Source organism: Vanacampus margaritifer, chromosome 3 (genome assembly GCF_051991255.1).
Source record: "Vanacampus margaritifer isolate UIUO_Vmar chromosome 3, RoL_Vmar_1.0, whole genome shotgun sequence".
NCBI lineage: Eukaryota > Metazoa > Chordata > Actinopteri > Syngnathiformes > Syngnathidae > Vanacampus > Vanacampus margaritifer.
The window spans coordinates 5,757,734-5,770,000 of NC_135434.1; the positions used below are offsets into that span (position 1 = coordinate 5,757,734).

The following is a 12,267-nucleotide window of genomic DNA, read 5'->3' on the forward strand; positions in this document are numbered from 1 at the left end:
CAGATGGGAACTTGTAGCAAGTGTATTGGTGTTCCTTAAAAGTTTTTATTCCTTCCTTGTTCCATTTGACACGCCGTATGAGCTATACCGTAAACAAACAAATAATAAACATGAATGACAGTCCTTACAATTGTCAAATATACCTTCAAAACGCTTTCAGTTATACTGTACATATGAAAAGTTTGCTAAAACAGAAAGCTAGTAGCATTAAAAAAAAACACTTAAGAGAAGCTATCGTTAGCTTCACTTCAATGGAAAATAACATACAAAAAAACTCCTTTTCAGTATTTCACGTCATGAAAAATCACAATAAAACAAATTAAAAAAAACACAAATACCTTGTCCCCATTCCAGCTGGGCGCTTACACAGCGACAACGTAACGTTTCAGTCAACAACACGTTGAATCACGGACCTTTTTCTTTCTTTTTTTTTCTGTCTTTCAGTTAGGTGTAAAGACACATCTTGCGGATAGCACTTCCTGGACTGCCGGAAGTTCGCCAAAATAAAAGCACATAAAAATTACGACTCAAAAAATAAAATCAAAATGAAATAAAAAATAAAGTCAAACTTTTTTTTTTTTCACTTTTGTTAACAAGAGTATGAAAACCCAGATTTTTTTTATTGTACATTTAGAACAGATATCAAATTTATGATTATTCGTGAGTTAACTATTGAAGTCACGCAATTAATTACGACGCTCCTAGTTTTTAATTGTAATTAATCGCATGACTTCAATAGTTAACTCATGAATAATCATAAATTTGATATCTGTTCTAAATGTAAAATAAAATAAAAATTCTAGGTTTTCATACTCTTGTTAACAAAAGTGAAAAAAAAAAAAAAGTTAAACTAATAGAAATAGTTCAAATGAATTTTTGGCGTCAAAAGCCGTCAATGGCAGTGAAATTAACAATGTGTTCCAAGAGGAAATGGCAGCAAATGTAACATTTCAATACAACAGTCATCAGCAATTAACAGAAGTGATTACGAATTTAAAAAAAAATGATACACGGTCTCAAGCACCCTGGGGAGTCGGCCACGGTTCCCTTTCACCGGCGCCGTGGGCCAGCCTGGCGTGCATGTGGCCTTGCAGCAGTGCAGCAGAATAGAACATTCAAACGATCACTCGCACACCTCCGACATTGCATTATTTCCTCGGCTTAGCCGTAAACGAGCTTTCACGAGGACCTTTCAGAGCGCCTTAATTAGCTGAGCCAGCTTCCTCTGCAGCGAGAGAACAGACGCTACCACCACCCACATCCACCAACCCCAATCATCTACATGACAACCAAGCTGCAAATTGTCCAAAAAGCAGAGCATCGACGCGCCAGTGCTGGAACTTCACAAACACGCTGTTCCAAAAACTACGGATCTGCTTTTGGCTTGATGTCCCGGATCGACCGATACGACCAATTAACCACTTTTATCAGATATTTCTTCTGCATCTTCCAGACTCCTGTTTCTATGCCAGACAGCAGTACTTATTTTTTTAAGGTCTTTAACCACGCTTGAAGTAATACAAACACATTAAAAAATAGTTACTATATTGAGAGATAGCAAGAGCAATGGGTAAGAGAAAAATATTCTACAGTGTATCAGTGTACCAATCACTGTTTACAGTAAACAAATCCTGTCTTTTCAAAACAAACAAATGTATCTTTCAATATCATGTCTTATAATTATGCCCAATGAAGGTACAGATGTTGCCTTCTGTAGGCGTAAAAAGCAGGATGGGAGAGGACTGAGCCATTTAATATTCTTTCTCTTGAGGCTGAGCTTAAAATAGACCTACTCTTTTTTCATTTTTCTTTCACAATTAAACACAATTGTGTGCTGCCAACTAGTGGTCGACAGTGATGTTACACCCAAATAAACAATATGATTGATTAAATACAGCACAAACAAAAAATCTGTGGAATAGCGGAAACGCAAACCAATGGAGGGAGGTTTACTGTATGTAATGTTCAACCCAACAATTCCATCTAGCTAAAGTCCCCTAGCTTAATGCTAACTTACAGTATATTGTGATTCGTGAAACGCCGCAGGTGTTATGGCAATTATAAACTTTAACCCTGGAGAACCCTTTTCTTCTTTGGAAAATTATGAATTATACATTAAATGACTGCTATAAGTTCACTGAACACCAAAATATATGTTTTTTCAATTTTAACCCTTTTTTTAACTAGCTCAGAGTTGCTAATTTATCAAAATATATATATATAAAACATACTCCTAGGCATTCTGCAACATGATATGAAATAGATTAACAAAAAAAACACAATTTTACCATCTGATGATTTGCTGAGGTGATTTTGTTTTGATTGATTTCCAGCTCAACAAAACAGCATGTTTGTTGCCAGCCATCTTGTCACCACCACTCTGGCTCATGTAAGTGCAATGTTCATCCACTAGAGTGCCCCATGCAGGGGTCAGAAGTGGCACTCTGGACTTTTGAAGTTAAATTTGTAAAAAAAAAAAAAAAAAGGTCTTTGTTATTTGAGTAGTAGTATTTATAGGGGCCAAATTTGACCCCGTGGGTTCTCCAGGGTTAAATAACTTCTACTTCTAAGATCATAGGGCATATTATAACATTACACGCCAGTTTATGTGTATGTGCAAGTTGCTGTGCATTTATATTTATTGATTTAAACAGGTACACGTACTCTACGTTGAAATATGTCTGGAAAACTCTTAAGTGCACAGCGACTTTCCTTCCAAACACTCGCCACACAAAAGTCATGTTGACTTCTTGGTTTATTTTTAGCTTTTTTCCCCCTTTTTTTTTAAAATGTCAACAGTGCAAGGTCACCGTGCGAGTGTGGGCCATTACATCACGTGAATATCACAAGTTTCTTATGACGTGTGATATCATGTTAATATCGCATCGCCAGCTTACAAGGATGCTACGAGGCAGCCGCTCTGACGGACCGAGAGGAAGAAGAAAAAAAATTATGAGGGAGGAGAAGCGAAAAGAAAGCGAGGGGGTGGAGGGGGGTTAGGGTTCCAAAGGTACATAGTATTCCTGTGTGAAACCATCATTACTATGAGCAATGGTAGCAGTCAGCGGCCATTACTTCAGCCATCCACTGTCATAAGCAGAACATTTTTCCAGGCGGCCCCTCATGTCAGGCGGATCAGGAGGGGGAAGCAGCCTCTTGCATGCTGAATACGTACTCCCACCTGCACCTCAACCCCATAGCTGCCCCCCCACCCCGCGGCCGACACAGCTAGCTACTTCATCACCATAAGAAAGAACCTGCCGATAGCTTCTTTTTTTTTTTGGACACGATCAATAAATTCTTTCATAGCGTTTCTTTCTCGTCAAGCCACCTTTTCCGCTGTCGTCTCGAAATGAGAGGATCATACCCCCCCCCCAAGGTGAAGTGGGCAAGGTTCTGTGTTAGTGGCTGGAGGCGGAAGTGAGTGACAGGCCATCGTGCACTGTGAATGCAGTCATGACGGGAGTATTAAGACTCAGTTCTCGCAGCGGCGCTAAATGAATGTGCGTTGCCCGAGTCAACTTCCAGACCCGCAGGCTATCATCACAGCGCGGCTGTGTGCGCGCGCGCGCGTGTGTGTGTGTGTGTCAGGCTGCAGCCACTCGCTCAGCATCGTTAATTGAAATTGCCGCTTGTTGTCGGCGGAGGCCTCCCCTCGCCGCACGGAGGGGTTAAATTATTTTGTAAATACTTTTTCAGCCGGATTAATTATTTGGCGGCTTTCCCCGGCGGGTAAGCGACGCAAGCCATAAAAGAAGCACTAATCATGTTTTACATGAAATATTGAAGGGTTTGATAGCAACATTTAAGCCGTTTTACTTTTTGTAACAACCCACATTTGGTTTTGCTATAAAATGTAAATTGGGAGGCCGATAGGACGAGGCTGCACAGTCGCTTTTAATGATCCGTCTGGATTTTGCCCTTTTTTTTTCTTTTTTTTAGAAGGAAGCCAGTTTTCAATCACCAAGCGCCGGGCATATATAAAAATGGTGATTTCAGCTAAGTGAGTGTGTAACTATTGGTATTACCATTACATGTCGCCCAAGGAAATGTGAGGGGGGGGTCTTCTATTCGCAGGTTGCCGCGTTTCGGATATGTGATTTGAAATATTATCACGGGCTAATCCAATATTCTATTTGTCAGGTTAGAAATTGAGTTTAAAATGTCAATATGACTTCAAAAGCGGCGCCGTAAACTGAATTTATACTCCCGGATGCGTCCGGGGAAGCGGAATTCAAAGAATGACGCACGTGCGCAGCCGGTTGACGGCGTGTTTGCACCTCGCGCTAATGTAATGAAGTTGACATATCGCAGCGCTGTCTCCGCAAAAGCAATTTGACGCTGACGGCTCATTTTGCTTTTTGGAGCTCTGACAGCAAAACTTTTGTCACTTTTGTTGTTGTTGCTTTCTCTTCCAAAGTGTGAGCCACGAGCAGCTAGCCTTTTTTGTGTCACACGGGGCGGCTTCCATTATCCTGTAGCTCAACACTCGTGTCATTTTTCGCGATTGGGCAACGTTGTGACTTTTCCCCAACGTTAGCTTGCAGAAAAACAGAGAATGTGAAATCGATCAAACAAGAGCAAAAAAATAAGGGAGCTTTGAATGACAGTTATTAAAATTGACTTTGCCCGCAGCCATTAAGAGGTTGCCAAGAACGCCACGGAAAATCAAAAGGACAATCTCCACCACCTCGGGAGTTGGGCTTCATTGATAATGCATGCGCGAGGATGACTGATGTCGCGGCTCGGCGCGGGCACGACGGTCTGTCATGCGCTGCGCTGGCAGAGAAAATGGAAGGCAAATGGCGGCCTAATTACAGCAATAAATCGTCGCCCCGCAGCTAAAAACATCATATGACAAAACAGCTGGGAAGACTTTTCTATTGCTTGATGATGATGACGCATGATTGGCTGTGGGTCAAAGAGCAGTGATATTTGAGCACGAGTGATTCATTTGAACGCATGCTAAGGAGTTGCTCGAATTCAGTCGGTGTTTGTACCAAACATGCTTTTTGGAATCCGCTTCTGAAGGAATCTGTTGGGCTTAATGTGATCAAACCGCATTTTCCCTTTGATAAGAATTCTGTCAGCAAATGCACTGTAATTAGGAGGAAATTGAAATTTTTTTGCATTACTTGAAAAAGCTTTTCAGGCGAGATAAATAATGCGACTATGGCTTGGAAATCACTGCAAAATTGAGCATTTGTGAGCAGAATTACTCAAAGTGATGTTTTTAATCCCATAAAGTAGATACTAGAAATAGAAGTAATCCTTTCCGGAGTTAAAAATTCAAATTCAATGGATTTCCATGACCTGAATGAATCTAATTGCCAAAGAAAAAACTTTTTTTTGCAGGGGTGTTCGAATGTCCAAAAAAAAAAAAGAAATGCAGTGAACTCAAAATGACCCACAATGTACTTGGAAAAGTAGTCACTCAAACGGTTAATTAATATAGACCATAATGCATTGCGAGCAGGAAAACAAAAAGGTGCAAGCATCAAAGCGATACATTACACTACATTATTTACTACGGAAATAATTCATTTGTTTTAAATGAAAATATCTACAACAAAGGAAATAAAATACAGTTTAAACCTATTTTTACTCATGATAAATAGTCGCATATCTCACACGTCAGTGCGCAGTAAAGGAACACACAATTCAAAATTCATTTTCAAATATTAGAGGAAAACTTAATATTTTGGATTATATTAACTCATATACTTTACGCTTGCGACGTTAATATAAGAAATTAAGAGATATTTTTTTGTTTAGTTTTTAGGGGTGGGATCTTTGAATGTCTCACGATTCAATTCAATTCCGATTTTTCAGTCTGCGATTCGATTCAGAATCGATTTTCGATTAAGAGCGATTTTGGATTCAAAATGATTTGATTGACAATCAATTTTTGCTTCAATTTATAGATGTGCAAGGAATTGTAAAGATCTACTCCAGTCCGACTCGCTAATGCTAATGAGCGCGCTACTCGCGGCACTTTTGTCACTCAAAAGAACGGCTCCACACTGCAAAAAAACAACTTTTATTGGAATAACGTGATGGTGACTTTTTCCTTCTACTTTCTAATGTGGCTACAACTTAACAGTGTATTAGACCAAGTGGAACCACACTGCCCCTCAGTGGCCAAACCGGGTACAACATAAACAGCGCTCCAAATAAAAGGCACACACAGACAAAGGCAAGACAGTATAAAATAATTTAAATAAAATAAATTTGGGGACATTTAAAATCGATTCTGAATCGTAATAAATGAGAATCGCGATTCTTATGAGAATCGATTTTTTGGGCACACCCCTATTTAGTTCTAGGACAGCCAACCTTTACAACGTTAATATAATCCAAAATATTGCAAGTTTTATTCTAATATTTTCAGACTACGATTAGCACATGCCTACACACATTTTGGTGAGAATCCATCATGATTTTCAGATGTATATGCCAACGTAATGGACCAGTTGCACAGTACAGTAAACGTAACGGCTGCGTTTGTCAGTCACTTCGGCAATAAATGTCTTTTAATATGTTGATGACCTTCAAATGGAACATGAGTGATTGTCGGCGATGGATATAGGTTCTTTGTTCCAGATTGTTCGGTGCAGTACAGCGTGTTCCAGATGTAATTAAAAAAAAAAGCATATTGCAGCGCACACCGAGGATCATTTATGCTTTTATGGAATACACAATATCCGTGTCCATTGCTTGACATGGAATAACGCTGAACGCCGTACGCCGTGCGCGCGCTAGCGCCGAACCTCTTGAAAAGCTTCTCATGTAGCAAAACTTTTGAATGCGAGTATAATTAAACACACTGTGGGATGTCGCCATGTATCCAACAAGCAAGCCGGCAGCCAACATACACTGCCAAACACGCTCAGATATATAATTTGATCAGCATGTACAAACAAAAAGGAGAAAACAAGAAAAGTGCATACACTCCAAACTTTGAGGATTAGAGGATTACATTTTCGCTTCCATTTCTTCCACTCTGCACACACACGCGCGCGCGCGCGCACACACTTAGCGTTCGCACACCGTGCTCAGCTGGCAGTGGCTCCATGAGAGCTTCTCTATCTTGTTATGATTGTCAATATTGATGGAAAGGGCGCAGAGAGCTTCACATAAAGCAATGACTTTACAGATGTGCACATGCCAGAGATTTGTTTTCTTTCCCCTCTGGACACATGTTTGAAAATTCTCCTTTACAGCAACGCCAGTCTGTGGGTCTTCATTTGCTTTTCATCACTTTTTAATGGTTGTATTCAACTTTTACGACTGCGGTTTTTGTGAAATAACACGTGGCTCATGCCATCATTGCCTTGAATTCTGCTTACTGATTTCTTGATTAGGTTTTCTCACAGGAGATATACGAAAGTGAAATGCTGGAAAAGAAAACAAAAATATTCAGTAACAACTGATTGCTTCTCTGATTGTTTGTGCAAGCAGCATATTTTTTTGTCTCTAAACACACAAAATCATGCGGTAAAATAAACAGGAAGCTGCCCATTTACATTTAGGCAGACATTTTCATGGTGATGAAACTCACTTTGTCTCACTCTTCTGAAAATTTGAACAAATAGGACTGAAACTAAACATTATTTAAATAATCGATTAATGCATCAATTATTTTCGGGTTGATTCATTGGAACAAAAAGTTTTTCAAAATGTCCATCCCTTAATTAAAAAGTGGACATCATTCCAAATTGACTGCAGAAAAGTGCATGCATGAACATACCACGGCTCTTTAATAAATTATGATTTAATTTTTTGTTAAAGTTTAACTCAATTTGCAATAAGCCATGGAGTGAAACAAAAAAAAATTCTGCAAAAATAAAAAATGTCATCCTCTGTCACTACACTGTCAACTGCCACATCTTAGATTTCTGCCGTCCCTCTGTAAATCTAGTGACAAAATAATCACATATTCTCATGACCGATTTTTAATTCAATTTCTAAATCTTACATATACGACATACTTTTTTTTTTTTTTTTTAAAAACTTACTTCTCATTTTTTTTTAAATTCAAAGAGTTAAGTTCAGATAACTCCATTTAATATATTTATTATATCCCACCAAGTTGCTGTGACGGGTTTTTCCATGCTGCGAAGAGGCGCTAGCTATTAGCAAGCTCTCAATCTAACCGGGGGTTCCGATTGCCCGACGGACGGGCAGCGGGTTCATCTGCAGGTCCACATAAGTCACCCGTTTTATTAAACACACTGCGGGTTCTGTTTCCCGTTCATTACCGTTCCGGGATTTAATAGTTGGTTGAGGATTCCAATGCAAAACTATTGCTCACTGGTGGGTGACGGGTTCTCAGACACACCGAATGGTTGTGAATGTTAAATGCGGGATTAGGAACGACACAGACGCACACGAGAGGCTCTTCGCCGTGCTAATTAGATTCTTTGAATTCTTTTTTTTTTGTGTGTTCTTTTCTAAAGAGTGTCTATCTTGTAAGCAAAGAAAAATGTGCTGCCACTTATGCTGCACACCTACATCAAATGACGTCCGGAAAGAAAAGCACATGACCGTGAATACACTTTTTTCTTTCTTTTTTTACCAAAACATTGGTCAGACACACTAAATCTTCTGTGGAAATTCAAGGAGAAATGTCCCTTTATGAAGATTTAAACAGGATTATAAGTGGCGTCAACGAAGCGCTTTAAACATTCGTTCTGTCCTTTCAGATGGAGACATGGACGACTCGTCCCCCTATGAACCTGTCGCGCCCGGCCGACACCAGGATGCATTCCGCTTGGCCTCCATCTCCTCAGGTAACCCGGCCGAGGACACTAATTGACCTGGAACACGAACATTTAACATGTTTATAGAGTGATTCTTAAAATGTGGTACAAGGGCTCCCTCTAGTGGTATGCAAAAGAATAACTGAATTAAATTTGAACTGTGCTTAATGTGTCAAGGTTAGGGGGCACGTTTTTGTTGTTAAGTATAGTTCAGTTGTGCGTGTAAATTCCTCTGGGATGAAAAGGTCTGCAAGGTCAGCCGTTGTGTCGTTTGCCGCTTATGTTGCCGGCTTGTTGGCGTGTGAGGTAAACCGGAGAGCAAGCCCACATTGTATTGATTTTGCTTTCTGTTTGATTTCCTCGTTACTAATTAAACAGCTGGGGCGCCATAGAGTTAATGATTTAATATACCGGTTATCACGGTGCCACTAATCAATGCAGGTCCTCCTTTCAAACAAAGCCGCACGGGTTGACGGCGCTGTTCTGTAGGTTGAGGATGTCTGAACACTGCAGGCCTACAAGCTAAAGATCCGCACATCCAGCGGTTGGCTTTCATCGTCTTCTGTCAAGACATTACCGGAGGATGTTCCTCTCTGTTGTTTTTCGCCAAAAGCAATCTAGAAACACTAAAGGCAGCACATTTTTTCCTTGCTTGTTTCTCGCTTTGTAGGGATGTACCACAAAGGCACGCTTTTTTTGCATAATCCCCTTAGCTTGGAATCAGCGGTGCATCACTTGGTCTCGCATTAAATGTTTGCGTGGCAAAATGGAGGAAGAAAGATGATTGGAATAGCTACAGGAATGCAGGCATTGATTATTCTGGAATTAGTGGAAATGAAGGCGACGTACACACTCAATTGTCTAACATTTCTGCAAAGACAGTTTCGAAAAAAATGATCGTCATGCAAATTTCAGAGAATCTTGTGAGCTTTCAACTTCTCAAGTAGTGATATATGAAAGAATCACTTAAAGGGGAAGTCAACCTTAAACATTTCTTGACAACATGTTATATATGACCTCACTAGTCTAAACATGACCAGTGTTTCCCACACCATGTTAACTCTTTCACTGCCATTGACGTTTATAGACGTCAAGTAAAAACCTACGGAGCACTGCCAATGACGTCTAAAGACGTCATCCAATTATTATTTTTTTTTTTTTGAAACGGGTGCGGGCAAGGCTTCCGGAGCTGTGGTGAAAGTTTCCAGCCGGTCTGTTGTGCCTAATGACTATTTTTGGCCCCTAGAGGGCAGCGATGACTCTCTTTTGACAAGATTGGGTGGGCGTCAGTAGAGGCGGAGCTAGAGCGTCGAGCAGGAGATGAGAATGGAAGACAAAGGAAAAATGGCGGCCGGTCGCGAGGAGCTCATGAGAATTTCGGTGAAAGTAACCATTTTCTATTGTTGATTACTGAAGAACGGAATAAGGTAGAAACAAACTTTTTTTTCTGATGAAAGCTGAGAGTCCAATCTTTCATTTGGTAGTATGTGTGTTTCCATAGTCCAAACATAACATTTTCTGTGGACCTTGAAAGATCACTCAAAATGCTTAAATCGGCTGGCAGTGGGGACAACCCGTTTCTGAAAACGTCTGGCAGTGAAAGAGTTAATACTTGGGTGGGCTACCACCCAAGAAGTTTTCAAGAAAATTGAATATATATATATATATATATATACATCCAAAAAAAAAAGAGGAAAAAAATGTGTTGCCACCAGATATACCACATGTAGCGCATAGTACGCCGTCACTCACTAGAGGAGACGCAAGTAACACGACTGAGAACCAACCCACCCCCACCGGAGTCCACCCACCCAAGTAGATTTCAAATCTGTGGGAAACACTGATGACATTTTGATTAATATTACATTTGTGGAATATGAGTTAGGAAGCAAAATCCAGCCATTTTTATGCATCTCAGGCGGCGGCCATTTTGCCACTTGCTGTCGAACGGAATGTTGATAAGGGTTCAGGCAATGACCAATCACAGCTCACCTGTTTTCTGAAGCTGAGCTGTGATTGGTTGCTACCTGAGACCTGGGCAACACTGGTGTCATCTTCAGTCAAAAGCAAGTTTTTTTTTCTTTGGTCCTTCTCTTTGGTCTCCTGACGGCCTCACGGCTCTGGCTGGGTTCTCAAGTATTCGGTTTAGGTGAACGGTATGGGATTTTTTAATAGGTTTTAGGTGAACTAATGAATACACACTCAGACGCACACACACACACACACACACACACACACACGCACATGCACATACAAAATAAAAATAAATAAATAAATAAATAAATAAAATAAAATAAAAAGAGAGAGCAATGATGATGACATGATGAATGAACAATACTGAGCTCTCCAGAAAAAAAAAAAAAGTGGCAAAATGGCCGCCCCCTGAGATGGATAAAAACGTCTGGCATTTGCTGCTTAACTCATATTCCGCTAACGCAATATTAACCAGGATTAAATATTTAGACTAGTGGGGCTGCATAGAACACATTTTAGTGTAACGGAAAATTTTGACTTGACTTACGTTTCAACCATGACCATTTTAGCTGATAATATATTTTCTGCTATTTTGGCTGAAAAAAAAAAAAAATCAAATTCAGAAAAAATTCACAAGTTGAACAGTGTCCTGGAATGGATTGTTCTGACTTCATCATTTGGTTTGAAAATGCCCTTCAAGGATCCTGCATTATAATTCTGTGTATGATTTATTGGTTATTTATGAATGAAAAATCAAAGTACTGCTCGTGTCTACAAAGGTGTGAAGTCCTCTGCCTTGATGATCACAGCCAAATGTTGTGATAATCGCAAGCCAATTTCGAGCCCCGCCAGTTCAAAACAAAGCATTTGCTACAGTGTGCTTGGTTGATTAAGATGTAACAGGGGAGTCATTAACTCAGCCATTTTGATTCCGCTGTTTTCCTTCATTCTCCCCAAGGTGAAATATCGGATTTGCTCGCAGGAATCTGTTACGCTGCCAGCTTAGCTCATTATTTATCATTTCTGAGCTCACGTAGTAATTGATTGGGGGGCCTGAAAGAAATCCACTGGAAAAAAAAAAAAGTAGGATAGTCATTTGACATTGTCTTTTAGGATTGTGTTGATAATATTTGTAAATGAAACTCAATACAATACATGATAAACTGTCCTGTCAGTTTTTATTTATTTTTTCCTGGAGAGCTCAGTATTGTTCATTCCGTAATTTTACCGATTTGACATGTCATCATCATTGCTCTCTCTCTTTTTTTTTTTTTTGTATGTGCGTGCGAGTGTGTGTGTGTATTCATTAGTTCACCTAAAACCTATTAAAAAAATCCCATACCGTTCACCTAAACCGAACACTTCCAGCCAGAGTCGTGAGGCCGTCAGGAGACCCGAGGAAGGACCAAAGAAAAGAAAGGAAAAGTGAACAACTGTCGGTTGTTTTTAACGTTTTGGTTACCAATCTTCCATCGATTTTGAGGCGCAAGCTGATGCTGTTCTAACAAAAATAATCAATAAAACCAAATCA

General features: G+C 39.9%; 2 protein-coding genes across 7 annotated transcripts in view; one reads left to right on the forward strand and one right to left on the reverse strand.

Moving 5' to 3' along the window:
- ela3l (elastase 3 like) overlaps nt 1-12,267 on the reverse strand; it is a 138,851-nt gene that overhangs the window by 38,407 nt on the left and 88,177 nt on the right. Inside the window, exon 1 of one of the 6 annotated variants that reach the window (XM_077560397.1) lies at nt 339-465. The exons of the other annotated variants lie outside the window; for them this stretch is intronic. The gene's annotated coding sequence lies outside the window, so the exon portion shown is untranslated. Of the gene's footprint in view, nt 1-338; nt 466-12,267 lie in introns of those variants that run through there. 6 annotated transcript variants of the gene reach the window in all.
- Nucleotides 1-12,267, forward strand: part of LOC144048440 (GDNF family receptor alpha-2-like) — an 84,556-nt gene that overhangs the window by 8,219 nt on the left and 64,070 nt on the right. Inside the window, exon 3 of the mRNA XM_077560393.1 lies at nt 8,706-8,792. Coding sequence (XP_077416519.1) covers nt 8,706-8,792 — 87 coding nt within the window. The remainder of the gene's footprint in view (nt 1-8,705; nt 8,793-12,267) is intronic.